At 38.2% G+C, this 25877-nt stretch overlaps 1 protein-coding gene across 4 annotated transcripts in view; it reads left to right on the top strand.

Moving 5' to 3' along the window:
* LOC126253630 (DDB1- and CUL4-associated factor 11-like) overlaps positions 1-23079 on the top strand; it is a 129721-nt gene extending 106642 nt beyond the window's left edge. For all 4 annotated transcript variants that reach the window (XM_049955123.1, XM_049955115.1, XM_049955133.1 and 1 more), the window contains 3 exons: positions 2751-2906; positions 12410-12516; positions 22080-23079. In XM_049955123.1, the coding sequence (XP_049811080.1) occupies positions 2751-2906; positions 12410-12516; positions 22080-22274 (458 nt within the window). In that variant the 3' untranslated portion in view covers positions 22275-23079. The remainder of the gene's footprint in view (positions 1-2750; positions 2907-12409; positions 12517-22079) is intronic.
* The last annotated feature ends 2798 nt before the right edge of the window (positions 23080-25877 follow it).

Raw genomic sequence — 25877 nt, 5'->3', positions numbered from 1 at the left:
TAATTAAAGTGCAGCTACTCATGGAGGTCCGTTGTGGGCTATAGTTATTGTATTGCAGCAAAACATGGTAGATATGCGAATGCATTATTGTGGAACCGATTTATGCAAAAAAAGCATAAAAAATTAGTTTCAGTGTTGGCCATCAGGTGCAAATCTGACACTGTAAATCACCTAATCATGTCTACACTGTCCATATTGAACAAATTTTGCAAGTGGCAGTTAATAATAAAATCAATATTTTGCTTTTCTCACTTGTTTGACGTTTTCTGCCCATATCCTGTCCATAATCCATTACATACAGAAACACTTTTATATGTCTTTCTTGCATTCACAGTACCAATTCTCTACCTGCTGTACAGAATTGGAACTAACTTTTTTCCAGTGCAAATCAGTTCCACATTCACACATTAGAATATTTACTAAGTTTCACTGTCATACTGCAATTGCAGCCCACACTGAACCTCTTTGAGTAGCTGCACTTTACTTTTAACATCATAAAGTCATGTATTTACAGCATAACATGTCACATGCAGAGTTAATATGGCTTTGGGTTCCTTATTAATCTCAATATAAGTCTAGACACGTTTCTTTCCTTATGTTTCTGTTGAAATTAGTGTATGTCATCCTGATGATCTTAGGGTCTAAGCTGACCCATATAGAAAAATAAAAAAGGGGAGGAAACATTTAAAACTCTTTGACAATCAAATATTCAATGTTAGACCATAAGCATGGATTGGACAAGGTTGGGGAAAGAGATATTCTGTGGCCTCTTTGAAGGAAACAACATTAAATTTGCATGAAATGTCAACCATGGAGTCTTAAATCAAGTTGGTGAGATGAATATTTCAACCCTGTTCCTCCCAAATGTGAGTTCATTGTCTTGATGCCTGTGCCACCTTACTATAGTAGTGTGCAATGGCAAGGAGCAGTGTCCCACGTGATGCTCCAGCCAATGCCATCATTCTGCCTATAGCACACACATCGGGGTGTACTAAGAACTTTTAGCATTAAATTTCATGTTAGTTTAGTTGTCATGAGGTTAATGTACTGCTGTAGTGTTCATTATGGGTGACATAAAGCAAATATGACAAGTTCCCCTTTATTCAAATTGGAATTTATCTTGTTTGGTCCTCATGATTTTCACTCAGTTATAATTGAGCCTGAGGGCATTTTCATCCTGTTCATAGCAGTCATTCTTTGTGACTAATGTACAAATTCTAAAGTAAAATGTTTTACAAATGTGCAGAAATGAAATATTATCTCCAACTCGGAAAGTAATTTACAAGCAGTATTTCCTAAGAACAGGAATAAATAAATTCTTAATTGAAAACCTGCTAGAAACCGGCAGGGGAGATACACGGTGGTTTCAAGTTCTCTATGCAGTACTCAGTAGACTCACCTATGACTTGTTTCATTGTCATTGGGAATGAAAATATCACTAGAAATTGTAAAATCATAAAGGTAAATGGTAGGTCTGGTAAAGCGACATTTGAGATAAAAACTATTTCATCCTTTCTCCATCTTGACACAATTACTTCATCCAACAGCTTACTTAAGCACACTGTTGCGCTGTTCACAATTTAGGCTGTTTGCAGCTCCATAGTAAATACAAGTCAGTGGTACCAGTCGATCTGGATTGTGTAGTTATAGTTCCTTTAGAAAGTTTTGTGGAATTCTATTTGCTCTGTTTAAATAAACTAGGGTGTGAATATCATATAGACTATCACTAAGCAGCATAACAATCATAACTGCTGTGAATTCGGTATTAATATTGCTTGTTGTTGGTTATTTATGTTACTCCCTTCCCAACCCCATGTCCATGAGTGTTAAGGGCACCTAATCCGCACAGTACTTTTTTGCAGCTAGAAAAGTCATTTAAGTGTACCACATTTGTTTAAGTTAGCTCTAAGAATTTTGCTGCTATGCTCATTTTTACACTACAGTTCGCGCATGTCTAGGCATAGATGGGAATGCCATTGTTGACGAGTCCAAGCGACATTTGCAATATGCTTTCCTCTTGAAGGAAGCGTATATAATGCAAATTATGTCTCTCGCTTGTGTATGCAGAATTTATCACTTACCACCATCGTAAGTGATGACAACTCGCAACAGATGAAATAGAAATTCACTAAACAACTCGCTGCAATCACTTTTAATGCTCGCATTAGCTATGGCATTCAGAGCAGAGTGCCCAGAACACTCCTGAACGCTCATTGGCTGTCGGAGAATGCATGAAGTAGACGCGCAGAACAAACCTAAACTTGACACAGTTGTTTGTGACTTCAACTGTACTCACTGTAAATATGCACATTGAGTTGCAGACAGGCACAATGAAAAGACTGTTACACATTGAACTTGCGGCTAAAACCTTCTTCAGAAAAGAAAACCCACTACCATTCACATAAGCAAGCACACATCACACACACGTGACTGCCACCTCTCGCTGCCCTGGCTAGAATGCCAGAGTGGTTGGAGATGGGGTTGTATATGCATGAGGTGTGCTTGCTTGTGTAAATGTGCTGTTTCTTTTTTTTTTTCCTTTTAGTGTTTAGACAAAAGCTCAATGTGTAACAGTCTTTTTGTTGTGCCTGTCTGCAGCTGTGTGTGTCACATTTATGGTGAGTACCCATAGTGTTGTTGATATTCCAACCTGCACTTTCCATTGCTTAATTTGATATATAGTAATCTGTTTGATATTGGCAAGTGTAATAAACTAAAGATACAACACATATTTTCCTTTCTGTTCTTAGTGCTCAATCCAAAGAAACCTTTGGCTGGTGATACGTCTATAATGACCTACAGGGGTCATACCGTCTTGCAGACATTAGTAAGATGTCATTTTTCTCCTGCTTTTACAACGGGCCAGCGATACATATACACAGGCTGTGCTGCAGGCAGAATAATCAGTAAGTTGGCTTCTTACTTTGTTCAATGTAAACTTTTATTAATACATTTACATTATGATCAGAGATTAAATAAAATGTTCCCAAACCACAAAACTTGTACTGCTTGTTTATAATGAACAATGTTACTTACCATGCAACCAAGCCCCAGTTCCCTCTCATAGGCCAGCCAGCCTACACTCATGTTGTGTGTTTTTGAAAAAGCAAATTGACACATGGATTGCTGATCCCTTCTGTAGTTGTTAGTCATAAACGAACACTGTGATGGAGCAGGATTAAGCTCTTTGCTTGTTTCAAGTTAAGAAAGAAAAAGAGCTACACGCAAGGTGTAGATATGCTCTGGGACAACTGGGAAAAACCTGATGATTTTGTAGGGTTCCAGGAATTTTTCTTTATTTTAGTTTTCAGTTAAATTTCTGTAATTTTAACTGGTAAGAACTGATACTCTAACAAAGAATGTGACTTAAATCCACTATTGCAGAATAATACTGCAGCAATAAAACATAAATGAGAGAATAACACCAAAATAAACCTTGAGTTGCAAAGAAAATGCACTGTTAACAACAACAAAACACAATGCACATACAATCATCTGTCAATAACAAAATGAGTCATAGGTTTTAGGACAAAAACTTTGCAATACTTCAGAGCAACAAACTGCTTTTGATGAATGTGACATCACAACTGTTTACATTTGTAACAGGACACCGGAAAATATTGTGAGTGGTGGTTTGAGAACCATTACTTCCAAGTATATTTCCTTTTCCATATGGTGGATTATATTACGTGTAAGATTGTGCGATGAGTTCTTAAAACTTAACACTTTGAGCACCAGCCAGTTACAAAAATTTCAGATTCAGAAGACTACCCATTTAAGCCATTTTTAATTTTACTGACACATTTATGTTTGATATATCTTTTGGGTAATACATGCTAAAAAAGACTCAGCTGAAGATTGTATTGTATGAAACTGCAGAGAGGCTTTGTCCCTGCATTGGTACACAACCCCACAACAGGCTACAGCAGTCCACTCACCCCACCGCCGCCCCACACTGAACCCAGGGTTATTGTGTGGTTCAGCCCCCAGTGGACCCCACCCCAGGAATGTCTCACACCAGACGAATGTAACCCCAATGTTTGCGTGGTAGAGTAATTGTGGTGTATTAATACATGGAGAAAGTGTTTGCGCAGCAATTGCTGAAATAGTGTAACTGAGGCGGAATAAGGGGAACCAGCCCACATTCGCTGAGGCAAATGGAAAACATCCTTAAAAACCATCCACAGACTGGCCGGCACACCGGACCTCGACACTGATCTACCAGGTGGATTCGTGCTGGGGACTGGCATGCCTTCCCGCCCGGAAAGCAGTGCGTTAGACCACACGGCTAACCAGCTTCAAGATTAGTTTTTCATATTTCTTTTTGTTCTTTCATAGGTTACATACTATGCAACAATGATGGCAAAAAGTATAATTATCCTTAAAAAAATCTAGGGAGTTCTTGAGCAGTTCATACATAATGGGCTTTTCTATGGAAAAGCCAAATTTCTCGACAAAACATGTCTTTAGCCAGGTAACTCATGAAATGTTTGGTGTGCAGCAGTGAAATTTACAATTGTGCTTGTCAGAAATATTCAGCTGCTGCAATTTAGGCTTTGCTCATAGGACCCTCCCTAACCTCAAGCTTGGAAAAAAAAAATAGCAAAAAATTTGTGACGAAAGTATATATGTAAAAGCTTAGCTTTCCTTGACAAAAAATGTCATCTGCTAGTCATATTTTGCAATGCAAGAATACATATTATCGTGCTATATTTGTCCAAATTTGAAGTTCACTGCCAGGCCACTTGGAGCACTATGATGGTCTCTGTTTCTGTGTCATAGCATGAGCGCATCACACTTCTTATATTCTGGTGTTCTATGTTTGGAAACTACCCTGCTGTATTTGGTCAATTTGTATTTATACTCTTGTAATACCAAAATATGTAGTGTACATGTTCATATGCCATTAAAGATTTTTCCAAATTGTGTTACTTTCTGCTGGGAGTGCCGGAAAGTTCTATGTTGGTGTATAAAAGCTTTACCATTCAAAGGATTGATATGTTTTACAGCTCAGAGGGAAAATAGACTGTCACTTAAAACAGAAAAAATGTACGTTCACCTGACATGTAGTGTATTTTCACACAGAAAAAAATGCATTTTCACACAGAAAAAAGTGTATTTTTAACCAGGAAAAATCCAGCATATGTATTTATTCATTTTTAGTCCGATATACACCTTGTACACACAAAGTAACGCAAAGCAAAGTGCCCAAAGCATTTGGTAACAGGTATAGTACAATTGTTTTCTGAGGTCGGCAACATTGTAAATAGGGTAGCTAGAGCCTGATCTTTATCCCACGCAGCTGTATTTTGAACAGCCTGCACCTAAAACTGCCATGTTATAGTGCCCACAGTATCACATAACAACTATGTTAACTAGCAGAGAAATGTAGATGTTTCTTTGTTCTAAGATGTCCAGCCCCTTGGCTGAGTCCTATGTTGACGTATACCCTGTAGAGACCATTCAGTTGACCGCTGTTTGTCATAGGACTGGAGCGTGACTTACGAGCTCATGGATATGTCATTGCATTCATGTGCAAGTGTGAGCTTATTTTGCACATTTTAAATGCGAACATTTATGGTTAGGCTTTACCGTGACTGCTATTGACATTAAATTAAACAACAAGTTTACTGTTACCAATCACTGTTTATTTATCTCCACAACACGATTCAAAGGTTTAAACCTCCCTCATCAGGTGGATTTACATTTGTTAGTATGACATGTCTGTGTGATGAGTTACAATTTTTGGAGGAACTGGCACTGTCTAGTGGGAGAAACAAAACACTATTTCAGAACATGGTTTAGGTTTTCTTTTTACGTAAAACTAAACACACGTATAACGATTAAAAGGAAACCCAAAATCATGTTCTAAAATAGTGTTTTGTTTCTCCCACTAGACAGTGCCACAAGTTCCTCCAAAAATCATAACACAAACATACAGACACACACCTGATGGTGGAGGTTTAAATCTTTGAAATACATTGTGGAGGTAAATAAGCTGTGACTGGTAACAGGAAACTTGTTGTTTCATTTAATTTAATTACTGTTCACACTTATTTTTACACACATTCTGTTTGCAATTTTTGCTCCACCAGATGTTACACAACAGCAGTAACTTAAAATTGGTTACTTATTAATATTCTTATACAGGTAAAAAGCTGTTTTTAACTATTATTGGTAAAATAGTTCATGTGGATACAGTTCACTATGAAATAGCATTTCTTACATAAATTCACATTTTCAATTTTTGAAGCAGAATTCACATCTATATTCATATCTGTCACAAAGGCAAATTTTTCAGGTCTGTGCTAATTAGGTATGTTCTTAATTTTCTTTTGAATTTATAGGTAGACTCAGTTTCTTGCTCTATTTGTAACGGGAACTTGTGGAAGAGTTTTGTGCTTAGAATATAGAATGTTAGTCTACACCCTAGACAAGGAGCAATGTTGACATGGATGTAATTCTTCTCTGTTTTCGTGTAATGGTATAAATAAAAATTAAACTAACACTGACAATAAAGTAATGTGCAAATATTTAACTGTGAGGGCCAAAGTTACTTTGAGTCCTCTGCAAATGTTAAGTTACCTACTTCATTGTGAACTGCTCACTTTTAATAAACAAATACCTCATTTTCTTTAGCTGTGTTGCCACATAAGAGGCTTAGCAAATGCAGCAAGAAAGAGATTGCTAATTACCTGACCAGTTGACATCAGCTCTTTTATCTCTGAGGCTGAAGATGTGGAGTATCACTGGAAAAAAATAAAGACTGCTGTACAGTTAACTTCAGGCAGGTATATGCAGAGGAAGATTTTAAGGAATGGGAAAAATATATGGTGGTTACATAGCTATGCTAGAAAATTGCTGTGAAAACGAAGAGCACTTTTACAAATTTAAATGAAGCCAAGGCCCTGTTGACAAACAAAAACCAAACGAATAAAACCAAATGAGCATAAGGATAGTAGTGCAAGAAGCAATCAGTAAATTTAAAAATAAAATTCATAACGGTGTACATGGAGGACAACAGAGAGAAGGATTGATGCTAAATTTTGTCTTGTGAAGTTGTTTCACTGGCCCAATACTTTCAATCATTGCACAGATATGGAAATGACATACTTTGTATATGTGATTTCAGAATAGAAAGTCAACTAAAATTGTATGACAGAATGATGATTATGATTGGACCTGATGGAATATATGACAGATTCTGTGTAGTGTTCTGAATAGATTGGTACTCTTGTAGCAGCACTGGAGCCATTAAGTGTTCCAAGCAATTGAAAAAGTGGTGCAGGTCAGCCCCATTTCCAAGAGAGAGTCATTTGACAGATACACTTTACTCTAAACTTAGTGTTGTGCAACAGACTGATATTAGTTATAGAACATATTTTCTGATTATGTGCTATGACTCTTTCGATGACTGAAGTTCTCCTTGGTAAGAATCAACTTGGGTTTTGCAGAGAGCAGTCTGTGTAATTCAGCTTGACATGAGCTGAGAAGGCTGTAGACAGCAGTATTTGGGCTGATGCCACGATTTGAAATGTGCTTTATACCATGTTGCTGTGCTAGTAAGTGTTAAATAGTTGCAGTGTTAAATATGTCACAGATTATCAAACCAGCATTGTATTTGGGTTGAACAATGAAAGACTGCAAATGGTAAACTGTTTAAGTGCCAAATTTCACAGTTATCAAAAGAATCGAAAAGCAATGTATCTCTTTTTGTATGTAACCTATTTATATTCAAAAAAGTGTGAAGGTATTCTGAAACCATGGAGTTATGTTACTCACCTTATAACTACAAAAACTAATGAGACAAATTAGAAAATGAACAGTATTAAGAATGTTCTGAGTGCTGTACCAGAAAACTTAACTGGTTGCAAGTGCCAATAGGAAAGTTTTTGTTTGAAGTGTCATTAATGCAGAGTCACCGTGTTTTACTTGTGACAAGACAAGTTGAGAAATAAAGTAATATTTTAACTGGTTGGACTGAAGTAAAAAAAAATCCATTTCTTACTTCTTGTACTTTTTTTGCAAGAGAATAGCGAAATTAAATTCAAGAAAAACCTCTCAACATAAACTTCTGTTACTTTCAGAACTCCATTCTTAGGATCAGATGTTGTGAAGTTTACTGTAAAACTCTCTGTGCTATTTAGGAAGAAATGGCAACATCATCAACAGATCTTTTTGTTTTTCATTGAGAGACGTGGCTGGTCTTTCACATGAAGTACAGCATGGCATATGTCAACCATGACTTTTTCTCTTTTGACTACATTGACATTTGTCCATTCACCTGTTTCAGGGAGAGAATTTTAAATAGCTATTTGAGATGAGTGAGTATGAAACACTTTAATCATACATTTGGAAATCTCACATGCCTGCATAGACAACAATTTTTCCGTATCTTCAAGGTAAAAGAAGTTAGCTATATACATTGGAATTACGAGGCATGTTTTTAAGTAAGTTCTGTTTGAACATAAGAATACAATGAAAGGTTATTTCAAAAAAGTAAATTTATTTTCAGAAAGTACATACTTCACTCTATTTTTTGACATAGTTGCCAAATTTGTTGAAACACTTATCATACCTCTCAACCAATTTTAAAATACCCTCTTCATAAAAACTTGCTGCCTGCCCCGATAACCAAGAGTTCACTGCTGTTTTCGCGTTGTCGTCGTCATTGTAACGGTTGCCACTGCGGTGTTGTTTGAGATGGAGGAACAGATGGTAAACGCTCGGCACAAGCTCAGGACTGTAGGGTGGGTGGTCTAAAACTTCTCAGACAAAACTGTCCAATAAATTGCGGGTCTGACCTGCAGTGTGAGGTCTTGCATTGTCATGGAGAACAACAGTTCCCTTTGTCAGCATGCCACGTCTTTTGTTTTGAATCGCTCTGCGTAGCTTTCTCAGGTTTTGGCAGTATGCTTCTGCATTGATAGTGGTTTCTCATTGCATGAAGTCGACCAACAAAACGCCATGCCCATCCCAAAACACCAACGCCATGATTTTGTGCTGGGACAGAGTCTTCTTTGGCTTTCACCTTTACAGGCGAGTATGTGTGTCTCCATTCCATGCTCTGTTGCCTCGATTCGGGCATGATATGCGAAACCCATGTTTCGTCTCCAGTTATGATCTGCCTCGAGAAGCCATCACCTCCTTCGTGATAACAAGTCAAGAACTTCATTGCACACTCTGTTAGGAGTTTTGGGACCCAACGGGAGCACAGTTTCCTAAACTTCAGGTGTTCAGAAACAATGTTGTAAAGCACTAATCTCGACACATCAGGAAATTGGTTTGAGATACCTGTTATTGTGAAGCGCCTGTTCTCATGAATGCTTGCTTCAACTGAAACCACCAAATCATCAGTAATCAAAGGAGGGTGACCAGAGCGGTCCTCATCATGGACATTGTCATGGCAATCTTTGAATTCTCGTACCCACTAACGCATTTTGCTTTCGTTCATAACAGTATCACCATACACTTTGCAAATCTATCGATGAATTTCTGCAGCAGACAGGTTCCTTGCTGACAAAAACCTTATCACTGAGCGAACCTCACATACGGCGGGCAAGTTGATAGTCTTAAACATTTTGAAAGCGCAGAACAGAGCCTTATAGGTTAGCTATAGATCTGAAACTGAGGACAGTTGTTCCCGAGGCATGCCGGTACACGACGCACGTGCTCGTTGCGGTATGCGCGCGAACCACTAGTGTCTACAACAAAATGGGCCTTACTTAAGAAACATGCCTCGTACGTGGAATGGGTTCATAGCTTTAGCAGCTTAGCAGTTTTGCGTGAATCTTGCAGAACAAAGGCCGGCCGTATTTTTCTTTATTTCACTGTAATTGCACAATCTCTGCTGTTGTTCAAAAAGCTGTGCTCATTCATGAAAAACCTGTGTGTTCTCTCTCCAAACCATCCCAGGCTAAGAGAAGAGACCTTGGCACGTGACACTTGGAGCTCTGGAGGGAAGCACTGCTTGGCACAAAGATCCTCCACCAACTAATAATTAATGTTTGAAACATTTTCTCCATGATCTTACATTTAGAACAAGTCTAGGGACAGGCAACAGGTTACTGAAAACACAAAAACACTGAAAGCACATTTTGTGAAAAACGGTACTTACTCAATTCCTAGGTAATAGAGCTCTACACATTACAAAAATAACTTGGTAGATATGGAACTAGCTTTGGGCACATCCGAAGGGTGTCTTTTAGGACCAATACTGTTCATTACGTCTGTGAAGAACCTGGTGGATAATGTTGGAAATTGCATGAAACTCTTTAAATGTTTCTGCAGTAAGTGGGAAAGTCACAATGTCAGGAAATTTTTACAAAATATAGGTAGATGGCAGAAGATCAACTATTAACATGTAGACTGACAATTGATGCTTAATATGACAGATGTAACATATAGATGCACATCAGGAAGGAAAGACCCATTATTGTGTGATAGCAGAGTTGGCAAGTTATCATAAGAAACAGTCACTACCATTCTACCAGGTGTTTATAATTAAACTGACGGTGTTCCAAGTGCAGCAGTGTAGGCTGTATATATAGCAGGATGCTGAAACATCATAGGTATCTTCATTTATAGGTGCGCTCGCTGAGAGTAGTGCTGGGAGAAAAGAAAGGAAATAGGAGTTCCGCATTCAGCCACCAGTTAAAATATAGTGCTGCGAACAGTGAGAATGTGAAATGTGTCCTGTTTTGACATCAGTAGCTGTATATTGCTTGGTGACACATTTTTATTTATTTTGTAAAGTAACTGTTGGTGTAAAGGGTTAAGAAGATTGAATTTTCCCGTACGAAATGCAATGGCTATTTGTGAAGAAAGAGGTGCCCTGCTGGTACAGTTGTTTTATCAGGATGGCAGCAATAGCAGTGCTGCATTGCAGGAATATCGCTGACAGAAACTGCTGCAAAGAGGTCCCTTTTCAATAAATGCTCTAAAGAATATGATCAAGAAATTTGAAGAAACAGGCAAATTATATGATGCTGCAGGGAGGAGGAGGCAGCCCATTTCCATGGCAGTTGATGAAGTTGCTGCAGCTATAGCCGACCGTGCAGCAGGTGCCTTAAATTTTTGCAGCACTTGTCTCAAATTTTACAGCCAGTGCTTCAACTGTGTCACAGGAACTGTCTCCCCCCAGTCAAAAGTTCAAATGCTTTTTGCAGCACATTTTACATGGTATTCCTATAAGATTCAGAATGTGCACCAAATGAAGCCCTAAGATAGGCTACAATGCTGTGACCTTGCCCTTTGTTTTTTGGCATGCATGGAAATTGATGACATGGCTGGGGAATATTCATTTTACAGATAAGGCACATTTTGCTGTGCATGGTGCTATGGTGCTGTGAATGCATAGAATTGTCACATATGGGGCTATACTCTGCCATATGTTGGGCAGAAAGATCCATTGCACTCAGCTTGTGACTGTGCTGTGGTTTCATGAGCTCCTTCATTCCCAATTCATTGTTCTTTGAGGAAATGACACATTGTGGGCCTGTTAGGTATACAGTGAAATCTGCACATCATAAGGACCTCCTTGTGTAACACATGATTCCATCTTTTCCAGAATGGAAATGTGTCCACACTACTAATTTCATGTAAGATTTGGTGACACCGCACATCACTTGCAGGAGAAAGATTTGCTTCAAGAAACCTTCACTAATGACTGTATCATCCCAAGGCAGTTTGAAGATGTGTGGCCTTCAGTTCACGTGACGTAAATCCATGTGACTTATGGTTGTGGGGATATCTGAAAGATTGTGTCCATCAGGGATGTATCTAGACTATTTCTAATCCAAAGAATAGCATACAATGACATATTGCTGTGATTACACCAGATACGCCGTGAGCAATTGTCAACCATGCCTTGTTGTGGATGTAGCACATTGTTGAGTCAGGAGACCATATTGAACACATGTTGAATCTTCTTACCATACCCTAATAAATGTACCATAACCATCGTTATCATGTGTTTGATGGTTCCTCCCCTTTTTCCTGCTTCCACGTCACATTCCCAGTAGGTACTGGGAGATGAAGCAGCTTGCACAGGATAGAGTAGCATGGAGAGCTGCACCAAACCAGTCTCAGGACTGAAGACAACAACAACAACATGCAATTCTTACAGTAGTTATAACCTTAGTATCTACATGATTTAATTGATTTAAGGAGCACTTCAAAAATCAGACTACTTTTTAATGGCAATAATGAATGCTGTTAGATCAATGTATGGCGGGTGGCTGGAAATCAATTGGCAGTATGAAGAGAGATTGTTAACCCAGTAAAAACAAACGTATAACAAAGAATCAGTAATTTTTTTTTTCCTGGACTGTGAAGATTGAAGTAGTAGATATATGCCTATGCTGCTTGTTGGCAACATGTAATACATATTGTTTTGTTGTCTTTACAGTTTATGATGTGCTGACGGGCCGTATTGAGAGCAAGCTTGCTGGTCACCGTGGCTGTGTGCGTGATGTTTCTTGGCACCCATATCGGCAGGAAATTATGAGCACTTCAGTATGTATCCCCAGTTTGTAGCAATATCAGTACAATATACTTCTGCAACTACATACATACTCCACAAGCCACATTATAGTGCATAGTACATGGTGCCTTGTACCACTGCTTCAGCTTGTTATGGTGGTGTGATATGCACACTTTTGAAAAAAATGAAAAAATAAAATAAAAAACATTATTGTTAGTCAAGTCCTATGCTCTACACTAAAAAAAACATATTGCAAGCATAAAATATTGCTGATCCCTTAGATAAATGAATTCAAAAAACTGGATTACTAGGGACCATATGTCAATCACACCAATCAGCTTTCTGTTAAAAAATGAGAGTTAAAGTGGAAAGAATACATTCATGCATTGAGAAGATTAATTAACGTGTATTATACAATTCATGATTTTACCTCATACAATATTACAGGAAGATGATGATGATTGGTTTGTGGGGCGCTCAACTGCAGGTTCATCAGCGCCCGTACAAAGTCCCAATTTTTACGTAGTTCAATTTTTTTTTTCCCACAATCCAATCTAGCCACTGTCACAAATGATGATGAGGATGAAGTGATGAGGACAACACAAACACCCAGTCCCTGGGCAGAGAAAGTCCCCAACCAGACCAGGAACTGAACTCGGGACCCCGTGATCCAGAGGCAGCAATGCTAGCCACTAGACCACGAGCTGCAGATTTACAGGAAGATGTTATGAGCTTTGGTCTTGCATTGACATCTTCAAAACCCATAAATTGTAGGTAGTCAGTGGTGAACAAAATGTGCACAGCATTATAACTTACGGTTTCTAAACTTGCTAAATGTGTCCAAAACAGCTTGAAGTGTGCTAGTGTGATTGTTTCTAGAAGAAATAAATAGAACTGTACAGTGTATGAACGGAATTTTTTATGTGTACGTACACATGGCTTTAAGAAGACAGTTATTTTACCGTTGTGTACAGGTGTACATTCCAATAAAAATAAGTGTGCTTAAATTTTTTATGATAAAAATTTTTCTGGTGACCCTTCCCCCTCACATCTGAACTGTACCAATCACTCTTATACACTGATGGGAAAAAAATTGCATAACCAAGGAATAGCCATTCCACATAAATGAAAGTTGGTAGGTGTATTTCTACATCTGAAAGATAACATCTGCTCAAATTTCACGCTAGTTGCATAAGAGTGGTGCTAGCAGTGCCACTATGAGGGTGCAAATCGGGTTTACTTTAAATGCGCATTGTAACCATCATGAGTGCTAGTTACTGTAGAGATTGGATGCGGTGAATTGATGTTAGTCAAGAATACCTTTAAGGCAACAAATATGCCATTATCAGCAACGTACTGAGTTTCAATGAGGTCATGTAATAGGGCTGTGAGAAGCTGAATGTTGCTTCTGTGATACTGCAGGAAGACTTGGTAGGAATGAAGGCATTGTACATGATTGCTGGCAGTGGTGGTCATGGGAATGTATGTTCACAGGAAGACTGGGCTCCAGATAACCATGTGGCGCTACCAAGAGGGAAGACCATTTTGTTCAGTGTATGGCTCTGGCGTGTTGTACTGCATTTATAGCAGCAATTTGAGCAGAAATTGGCACCACAGTGACACGGCGAACTGCTACAAATTAGTTACCTAAAGGACACATCAGAACCAGACACCCTGTAATATGCATTCAACTGACCCCAAACTGCTACTACTACCACCACCACCACCACCACCACCACCACCACCAAGTGTGACTTCAGCAGTGTTAAGTGGGAGCTCATTCAAGGGCAGAGTGGCAGTCTGCTGTTTTTCTGGTGAAAGCTGGATCTACCTCAGAGCCAGTGATAGCTGTACATTGGTTAGGAGGAAGCCACTTGCGGGCCAACAGCCAACATGACTGCATGCTGGACACAGTGGACCAAAATCTGGAATTGCAGTCTGACATGTGATTTCCTATGACAGCAGGAGTACATCTTGGTTGACCCATCCACTCTGACTGCAAATTTGTATGTCGTCTGGTGACTCAATCTGTTGTGCAGCCATTCAAGAACAGTATCATAGCGGGTGTTTCCCAAGTGGATAATGCTCGCCCACATACTGCTGTTGTAACGCAAAATGCTCTACAGAGTGTTGATATTTTACCTTGGCCTGCTCAATCAGCAGATCTGTCTCCAACTGAACACACATGGCCCATCATCAAACGACAACTCCATCATCATCCACAAGCATAATTAACCATCCCTGTATTGACTGACCAAGTGCAACGGGCATGGAAATGTATCCCACAAACTGACATCCAGCACCTGTATCACACAGTGCATGGTGTTTGTCTGCTTGCATTCCACATTCTGGTGATTATACCATTATATTAATTGTTTTTTGATATTGTGATTTTTTCTGTCAGTGTATTTCTTTAGATTATACCAAAAAAATTGAGTTAGTTTTTGGTGTCCAGTGGATGTGATCAAAAACATATATTGCCATAAAATTTTATTTTTTGGATTGTGCCCATGTCAGTATGCAATTGATGGCCAGAGTTTCAAGAGTTTATGGCCAATGTTAATAAATGTGAGTTGAATACAGCAGTCATATACAGCTAACGATTTAGATCTAGAATTATCAGTAATTGTCATTCTCCTCAAATGCAATTTTAGGATGTCTGCTGGCTTTGGAATTCAATGGCACTATTGCTAGTGGAAATGTTGAAGTAAAGAATGAGAGAACTAGTAGAGACTTTTATTATTTAAAAATGTAATGGAAATTAGCTGTTATTACTGCCTTCACTCCACTGAATTCAGTGTTGTTTATTTTGGGCATTGATATTATAGGCTGTGCATGGATTGACCTTCAAATAATGAGTTATTAAATCAAGATCAAACTATAGCACAAAATTAATCACTATGACTGTGCCAGTGTTTGTTACCAACAACAGTGAAAACTGGGCTGTATTGTTACTAATTATTGATTAAATGATTCGTACATTTTCCATTCATCTTTATGCAAACTTTATTTCTGCTATTAGCTGCAGGGAAGCTGTTGAGAGTTTTTGTAGTTGGTACTGTGAGTGTGTGATGTGGTACAATAGCTGAGCCACTTGTCTCTGCCACGGGAGGAGTTATATTAAAAACACCAACAAGTAACCTAAAGCAATTAAGATGGATGCCGAACTTTTTCTTTTGAAGAGAATACAGATGATTTCCATTCCATACTTCTCTAGTATGAGCTAGTGTTCAGTCTCTCACACTCTCATTGTTGATGAAATGTTAAGTCTTAATCCTCCTTTTTGATTTTGTGATTTGCAGCCAGAGTGTTTAGTAAAGTTTTAAACTATCTCCCACTTACTCAAAGTTCATTCCATGAAAAAAATTTCTTTGTTTTGGAAAGGAAAAAGGAAGTTAATGTTAAATGTCCTGGTAACAACATGTCTTTAGAGGTGTAATGGAAATGACATACTCATCTAAATAAATTCCGTCCACATTAAAACTACCAACAAACAACAGTACTTACGTTTTGACAGTTGCCATCCTTTCAAAGTCAAATGTTCCCTCCCATACAGCCTTGGCATCTGAGGCAAACATATTTGTTCAGATGCAGACACTTCATCACCATTTTCACCTCAGCCTTCACTGCACATAATTACCCTACCAGCCTGGATAAAAAGCAGATTTCCTAGGCCAACAGATCCAATCCTGATGTTGCTGATCCCTCCAAAAAAAACAACTTTGGAGTGCACAATTGGTGACTCAGTATTATCTTGGTCTGGGATGTGTTAGTCAGGTGGTTTGACAGGTCCATGCCTTCTGGAAATCATGCCCTGAAATGAGAGCCATTCTGTCTAAAATTTTGCCCACCGCACCTAGAATAGCTTTCCGTCAGTCTCCCAGTCTCAGCAATATTCTTGTCAGACCCTATGCTTCTTCTTCACCCATCTTCCTATCCTGTGACCGTCCCCGCGGCAAGACTTGCTCTATGCACCCTCCTACCACCAACTATTACAGCCATGTAACTTGCAAAACATATACTATCATAGGGAGAGTCATCTGCGAAATGAAACGTCATAGACCAGCTGTTATGTAAACACTGTTCAGCCTTCTACCTTGGCGTGGCTACCACCAAATTATCAATTAGAATGAATGGGCTTAGGCAGAGGGTGTATCTGTTAACTCGTAATATCCTGTTGCATAGCATGCTCTACAACGTGACATTCATGACCTCGGTGCCTGTAACACCACACACGTCATCTGGATTCTTCCCCCAAACATCAATTTCTCAGAGCTCCACAGGTGGGAACTAGTACGCAGCAAGTCCTTGGTTCTCGCCTCCCACCTGGCCTTAATTTACATTAATTTCTTCTGTCTCAGCATTTCTTCACTGTAATTACTCTTTGCTTCACTCTTAGTCTTCTATGTCTTTCATTGTCTTTCCTGTCCATTTTTCACCCCCACCCCCCTCTCACCTCTGTTACATACAGTGCACTTAGATTTTCACTCTTATTAACTCAATTATGATGTTTAAGCAGTAATCTCTGTCTGCATATTGCCCTGTCTTTCACCTTTAAGCTCTCAGGTTCTCAAATCTTGTCCACTGCAGTCCCCAACAGTCTGTCTTTCCCCCTCATCCCCTACAGTAAGCCTCCCCTGACCTGTGGTTCTGGGTGACTTTCCTGAAATCTACCCCTTTTCTTAGACCTCTACAGTCCTTTTCCTTCACCGCTCTTCCTTCCCCTTCACCCCTTCTGCCCGAAGGAGGAGCCACTGGCTCTGAAAGCTTGCCAATTACAACCGTCTTTTGTGAGTGTGTTCTGCTGCTGCTTGGTGCATATATTTGTTTATCTATCCAATTAAATAATTTTGTCAATAATTTGTTCGTTTTTGTTGTTATAAATAAATTTTTTGATGCTTAAAGTACCTGTATCCTTCATCAGATCTGTTACATAATTGTTCCTGTCAGTTTCAAAATCCAAATTACATATTTCCAGATTGGATCTTTCTCTGCACAGTGGAGTTTGTGCTGTTTCGAAACTTCCTGTCAGATTAAAACTGCATACTGGACTGGGGCTCAGTGCCCCTTAGTCTTGCATTATGCAGGCGATGTTGTTACTGACTGAGCTGTCCAGGTATGCCTCGTGAACTATCCTCAAGGCCTTATTTCTGCCATTGCCTTGCTCCTACTTTCCAAACTTCACAGGAGCTCATCTGAATATCTTGTGAGACTCCTGGAAGAAAGTATATTGCACAGAAATAGCCACAGCCTAGGGTGTTGTTTCCAGAGTGAATCTTTCATTCTGTAAAGAAATGAATGTGGTGAGCTGAACTGCTTTCCACTTTATGCAAGACGTCTGTATCCCCAAGTAAATTAGGTGAACAGGAAAGCTATATTTCACATAATGAATTAACCAAATAATCTTTTAATACAGATTGTTTGTTTGTTTGTTTGTTATACCAAAGTAACCTTTAATCGTGAAGAGGGTAAATAACTTAGAAATGTTTTGTACAGCACTGAAGGCACTATATCTTAAGATTTTATTCCCACTTAACACTGTTAGTTCTCTATGTTCCCGCTAGATCATATGCTGTAGGAGTTATTCCACCAGCCATTGTGGAGTTACATAATAGTGCAGAGCTTGCGCAGTCTTGTTTATGGTTTCATGAATACAAATCTGCTACTACAGTTCCGAACTAAATATCACAGGCCACCACTTTGAAGACATTGTTATTAATTGATGCAATTGTTTCACCAAAACTGGCTGTGTATCACGTAGGACACGTGATCAGGGTCAGCCAGTAGTCTTCAACACAGCAATTGAAAAGGTTCGGCAGCCGTTGTAATTGATCGAGATGTGACAGTGTGGAATTTAATGTGTTACATTGTGGAAGGTATTAAAGAAGCACCAGTCATTGAAACCCTTCAAAATGAAACTGTTGCAAGCTGTAAGAGAAAGTGAGAAGGAAAAACAAGCTGAGTTGTGTGTCGAAATGTTTATCAAAATGCAGATTGAAGATGATTTCCTTAACAAAGTAGTGTTCAGTGACAAAGCCACCATACATGCTGTAAAGTGAATTGGCGTAGTGTTTGAATATCGAGTGAACAAAAACTATGTCATGTAATTGAACATGTATGGGACTTGCCTAAGGTAAATGTTTTTTTGTGCTTTAACCTGATTTAAGGTTCGTCCTTTCTTTTTTGCCAATGCTTGAATTACATTCTGATGCCTCAGTTACAACAGAATATGGACACAGAATTTATTTTCCAGCAAAATGACATGTCAGCACATTATCATCGTGAACCTGTTGCAAATCTCCTTAGGAATGTGCCAAGTTGTACTGGACATTGTGGAACAATATCTTGGCCACCACAATCACCTGATTTAACCCTAGTACACTTCTGTGTATGGGGTACATTAAAGCCAGGGTGTTTGGTCTTCTGTTTCCGGGAAACATCGCAAGCTTTGACAATAGATAACACAAGCAGTTGCCACCAAACATAAAGACATACTTCATGGGATTTGACAGGAAACTAATTACAAATGGGACATTTGTCATGTTACAGTGAACATTTGTAAATAAAACTTGAAGGTATACTGTATTCAGTGCTGTGTCAAATATTTCTGTAAGTTATTTATCTTTTAACAATCAAAGGTTACTTTTGTATAACTAATTTATTAACACCCTGTGTAATTTGTGTGTCTGATCATGTCCAGACCACCTCTTTCAGTGAATTTCTGTTCATCTTGATAAATCGTTCAGCTTTCTCAAAACTGCACCGTTTATTTTATTCATCCTTAAGAAGTCCAGTTTTATTTCCTTTATTATTAAAAAGTGCTTTTAATCAGCATATTCCAGGTGAAATGCCACTGTCTCCATACTTAACTTGCAGGTGTGAAAACCACTCTCCCTTAACAGTTTCAGGTGATGCACGATCTTTTCTAATACAACTTGTATTCTTCAGGTCCATTACTTTCCAGAAATTTACTCACAAGTATTTTAAAAGAATCATGTTTACAAAGGTAATTAGTCATTGCACTGAGAATTCGAGCATTGGAACACCCATTGATTGGAGTGGAACACAATCAAGGATTATGGATGAGGCAGTGACATAAAGCACGTGATAAAAATTGTGATACTTATGTCAACAGTCCAACTTCTTTCATAAGGAACTTAATTGTAGGTTCATTTACAATTACATGTATATCTGTATACACCTTCTGCCATTGAACAGTACATGACTAGGGATAATTTCTAACAATATTAGTGTTACAGGCCTTGCCATGACATTTCTGTATGTAACAAGTGAAAAATTATGGCCTACATGTCTCAGTGCGTGCTCTAATTTCTAGTGTATAATTTTCATGTTCCCTATTCAAAATTTGGATGGAAACTACAAAATTGTTGCTCAGATTTCTTTGAACACCTGTTCTCTAAATTTACTGAACATGATTTTGTGATGACAGTGTCATTATTAAGATTTCCATTGAAGACTCCAGTGTCTTTCTGCTACAATTTTTTATGAGGTGCATTGACTTGTTTCAGTCATAGCAGCAAATTGCTAATTTTTTCATTGTCTGTTGCCATGTCTACTTGAAGAGAATTACAAATGCTAGAGCAGTGCTAGTGTTTTGCATGTGGTCTCATTTCCCAGAACACTCAGGACAAATCTTACGTCTTCCATTTGCCTTCCTTGCTGCTGATTTCACATGTTCATTTCATTTTTTACATCATGTTATCTGTAATAACATGTAGATATTTGTGTGATGTGACAGGCACCAGAAGTGTACTGATGATTTTGTAGTTTGATAACTTTGAATTTGTCTCTTTGTTACGGGCATTATTTTGTGTTTTCTCATATCTACAGAGGGCTGCCATTCAGTATTTCAAGTGGAAGTACTATGTAATAAGTTCTTCATACCCTTAAAATCTCTCAGCAATAATTTTTTTCCATAGACAAGAGAATCACCAGCAGACAACCTGAAAATTCTGCTTATGACTGTCATAAATTGTTTATTGTTTGTGTGTATTGAGATTAGGTATTCTACAAATCACCACCATGACACACCTTGGATTGGTTATGAAAGTATACATTGATTCTATCATGTACAACCAAGATGCAAACAGGCTTTTCACATCAGTCGACAGCATGGTAGTATCACATGCCTTTTGGAAATATATAAACATGGAATGCGTCTGTTCACCAGTGTATAGTATTTACAAGATACTGTGCCTGAAATGAGTGAGCTATCTGTCACTGTGCAATTTTTTTCCTGTACCCATGCTCATTCTTTGAAAGAAGCCTGTTTTACTCCAGGAATGTCAGTTCTGGAGTTTAGAACATTCTTTAAGATCCTGTAACAAGCAGACAATGATACTGGCCTACAGTTATGTTCATTCATTTACAAAGCAAGACAACTTACATGCCAGATGTATATAGTGTAATATACTACAGTGCATGTCACATGCATTGTAGTATTTTCCACTATATATATCTGGCATGTGATTTGTCAGGTTATCTGTTCAAAATAGTCATGTTGTCTGATAATGGGTTCAGTATTACATTGCATTACTTTTTGTCACAACTGCCAACAATGCATGTGCAATTTTCAGTCTATTCTAGGCATATTAACAACGTGCCCCCCCCCCCTCGCCCACTCCCCAAATATTACCACCACCACCACCACTGTGTTGGAATACTTCCATGGAATAAGTTTAAGGCTATAGTAGAAAGATTTTACTTTCTACTTCGCATTCAACAAACTGTTAGTAGTTCCTGTTATTTGAGGGTGATGGCTTTCTTTCTGTAAGGCGAGTTCTGGAACTTTGCTGTAAATGTGTCAGCAGTTAACCACTTTTTTTTTTCCATCAGAAGAGCAGCATAGTATGGTGCATCACAATTCTGATGTGTTGTTTCCTTATAGACACAGCAGGTTGGCTACCCAATTACGTAAATCTGAAGATGGTCTACTTTGATTGAAACTAGTAATACCATATAAAATTGTGTGAGAGAGATTGTAAAATAAATGGTAGAAAAAAATTTACATTTTGACACAGTGCTGAATTATCTCGTGACAAATATGTATAGTAATTCATTATTTGACAGTTTGATTTTGTTGTTATGTCTGTGAATATTAGATACAATAAGTATTTGTGTTTTGCATATGTGAATTCCAGGTACAATGAAGAACTGAATGTATTGTTACACAACACGTGTGTGTGTGTGTGTGTGTGTGTGTGTGTGTGTGTGTGTGTGTATGAGAGAGAGAGAGAGAGAATAATAATTCCACATCTGATTGAGGTCTTTGGAGATAGAATATTAAACTGGGAAAGGAAACTGACTGTTAGCCTTATTTGAAGGATGTAACCCAACCACCATTGAAATGACTTAAGCAGCTACATAAAACACGAACTTTGGCAGTTACTGTATGGAAATCTGAACATGGTTCCTTCTGAGAAAGTGTTCATTCCACATGTAAAACAAGAGTTTACTTGCTAACACTGTGAAATAGCAAAATCACTTGCAATTGTTACTTTGACAATTATTTTCATCATTAAGTTATATATCACATTGCAAGATGTCTGTGGTACTTATGTCAATTTGGTTACAGTGGGATGGCTCTGTGGCACAGTGGACATATTGTGCAGAATATGATGATGCAGATATAGATGGAGCATCAACAGACACTCTTGACGATGATGCAAAAGATTCAGAAAATGGGAGAAGACGACTGCGACGCAGCCAGCGCATTGCACAACAGCGAGCACGACAGCAGTTTGAAAGTAGTAGTAGTGCTGGATCCTGACATCTTTGTCCATAGGACAAAAGATTTTGCACCATCATGTACATTACATTCATCTTCATGTGTTTTCATTTTTCTCACATCAGTCTTAATGGGCAGCATAAATATTTTTATTTGGTTTTGTGAAGGGCTGACTTTTTTGTTTGAGAGAAAAGACACTTTCAAGAATTTACATGGGGAAAAAATTGACTTTGTCAGCAGAAAGTTTATTTCAGTTTATGTCTGTTGGGGTTTTTGCCATGGATACATAACTTATAAAAACAACACATGTATAAGTTTCTTTTAAAGTTATAATACTCATTTTTGTGTTATGTGTGTCAATGTGCAAAAATTGCATTTTGGAAAATTTTGTTAGGCGTAAAGCAGTACGAGCTTTCATTGAATATTACTTGCCCTTTGATAATCCTTGATAAACATAGTTTCATGTTGACTATACATACATTATGCTGTTTATTTTTTATGGATCTACAGTTAGTTAAATTGTTATAAAAATTAAATCATTTATATTTTTGTCTTAATAGATAATTTTAAATTAATATTGTCATGTAGCAAAGAGCAGATTACCACCTTATTCATTTATGCAAATAATCATCTCGTTTCCAAATTATCGTTTATTATGCACCCCTAATACATGTCCTGTGTCTCTGCCCTAGATTCAAAAAGAGGAATACTTATGTATATAACTACCTGTATATACCCACATATTGTAACACACATACATATGCATAATGTAAAACTTATTTTATGTACAGCAAACAGAGCTGTTAACTAGGTTTTTCAGAATGAGAAATAAAGAATTTGATTTGTATTTTCGTGAATTCATTGCAATAAATCTAGTTTCAGGAGGAGTATGTGTAAAAAATGAAACAAGATATGCAAATGAAATGATAAAATTTCAGAGACTTTATTGGTCTCACCATACATATGTGGTTTTTTGAAGTAGCAAGTGAAAATTTGTACCAACACTGCAAATCGAACCTTGGTTTCCTGCTTACTAGGCAGCTGCTTATCCACTAAGCTGCCTTGGCGCAGCAGTTCGCAAAACTGCACAGATTACCCTAGCATGCCTCCCTTCTCGATCCAAACTCTCACTGCTGCTCCAGTCTACTTTAAATTCCCCTCTCACACATGAACAGAATGTCCAAGGCTCTCCATGTTCTGGAATAGCACCTCAGCATCAAATGTAAAATGGGTTCTAGCCTGAAACCCAGGTGCAGGCACTTATACAGAAGAAATGACACAATTTCAGAGACTTTCTTGGTCTCATACATATTTGATTTTACATATATGGACTGAATCAATGAGTGAAAATTTGTTCGTTAGTTGGATTGTGGAGGGAGACCAGGATCAATTGTCCTGCACAATTTAACTGCTCTCCACCTATCAAGATGTTTGTCATCTCTTCCCATTGAGCGTTGCATGTCAAAAAATATACAATGTTGAAGAAAACCAAAAGCCGGAATTTTGGAATGGTGACATTTTTCCAATGTTTCAGTCACAAATTCTCTTAAGATTGTGTATTTTTGAAAATTTTGTGATATGCCATTTTGATGTATCCATTGTTGCACAACTTTTATATGACAAAGAAGTCATATTTGAATCAGTCCGCAATTGTGCGTGGAGGTCAGTGTGCATGGTGTCCCATCTCGTTTTCTTTTACACCATTGTCCTGGTTAACATGTACTGAGCAGCTGCAGTGATGATCACCTTGCAGGAGCCAACAGTTCTAATTTTGACTGCCATAGGAAATCTGGAGTATTTTTGAAATAGCATTTACAATTCTTCACCGTCTCCAGTCTGTAAAAGATAAAGTAACTACTTAAGTAACACGAGGACATAATCTGATTTCCTTTGTAAACAGAAGGGAATGTCTTAAAGTACATAGCATGTTAATGGTATTCTGCGTCTACCTACAACTGCCCAGCAATCCCCAAGATTTTGTTTACTCACATACTTCTTGAGCAGATTCCATGATGAAACTTTGGGTGTACCTCATTTCCACATCCCAGGCTTCTGCCACTGGACTAATAACAAATACTGCATACTACCCGAGGTACTAGGGTTGCCCAGAAAGTAATGCACTGCATTTTTTCCTTCAACAATTCTTTATTGAACATAATGAGAATTAAACACCCTATTTTTCCATGTAATCTCCATCCTGTTCTGTGGCCTTCCTCCAGTGCGAAACAAGAGTGTGTATGCCCTGTCGGTAGCAATCCTTGTCCTGGTGGTGTAGCCAGTGCTTCACCGTGTAAATCACCACCTCATCATTGTCAAAATGACTTCAACAAATGGCATCCTATAATGGTCCTCACAAGTGGAAATCCAAGGGGGTTAGGTCAGGTGTGACAGCCGTGGATGGTCTCCCTGACTGCTGTAAATCGTGGAGCTTCTCCAAACCACCTTCTGATGACCCCACTCTCCATGCCCAATGACTAACTGTACTTCTGTCAGCAGTAGATGCTCCATAGACTTTGCACAAGGTTTGTGAATATTGCCCACAGTTTCATTTTCTGCAGTGAGAAATTCAATGACGGCACGTTGCTTGTAATGTACAACACCTAAAGATGCCATTTTGGAACTGTTCTGCAGCTACACTATCTGTTGGAAATGATGGGAACTTTGCACGCTCACTCAGAATACTTCAAATAATACATACATAATGTTTCACATTCGTAGCATTGCTTTTGACTGAGGGAAAAATAAAAGTGGTGCATTACTTTCTGGGCAACCCTCATAACATTTTGATTAAATACAAAGCCAAACTGTTTCTTGTGGGAATCTTTACAAGATAATAAGTCACAAAAGTTAAATAATATCTAATACTAAATGGCAGGACAAAACAGGGATGAATGGATGTTTTCAAGGAACATAAATTTGAATATCCCTGTAAAAATTTAAACTAATAATGAAATGTGTTTGCTTGATGGCCTAAATTCTTGCCTCACATGGCTTCTTTCTTGTTATTGTGTTTACAAAGTAGTCTGTTATTTTAGAAAAGTCAGTATTTTGCATTCTGTCATTTTCTCCATAATTTAAACATTTACATCTTCATCTGTACTGCGTGGTTGAGGATTTCTGGACCATAAATTGAAGTTGGGTCCCTCTTCCATTTGCAGACGGTGTGTGGGAAGAATGAATGCTCCTGTGCCTCTGTGAGAGCTGTTATTTCCATACGTTTTATCATAAAATATCTACAGGATAGGCACATAGCGGGCTAAGGAGCACTGGGCGATTTCAACGCTTAAAGATGAGGAGTATTGGAGTTTTTCAAGCACATTCTTGAGAGATGTACGGCATCTTGCTTAGAGTTCTGGGCAGTTAAACTTTTCTTCAACATTTCTATTACAATTTCTCACCAGTCAAACAGGCATTCACAATACTTTCTCTTATTGGTAGTACAGCGATTGAACAAAAATATGAAGCACAAAAAATGCAAAACATTACCGTGCCTAATACTGTGTAGAAAAACTGTTGGCATTCAAAACAACTTTGTCAGCTTGGAATGGATAAATACAGACCCTGTATAGTTTTCAAGGGAATCTTATGCCTTTCTTCCTTCAAAATTGTGGCAAGTTTAGGTAACAATGTTGGAGGTGGATAGCG

The sequence above is a fragment of the Schistocerca nitens genome, chromosome 1, assembly GCF_023898315.1.
Source record: "Schistocerca nitens isolate TAMUIC-IGC-003100 chromosome 1, iqSchNite1.1, whole genome shotgun sequence".
Taxonomy (NCBI): Eukaryota; Metazoa; Arthropoda; class Insecta; order Orthoptera; family Acrididae; genus Schistocerca; species Schistocerca nitens.
Note: the sequence above shows the minus strand (reverse complement) of the source record. Positions and strands in the feature narration are given on the sequence as shown.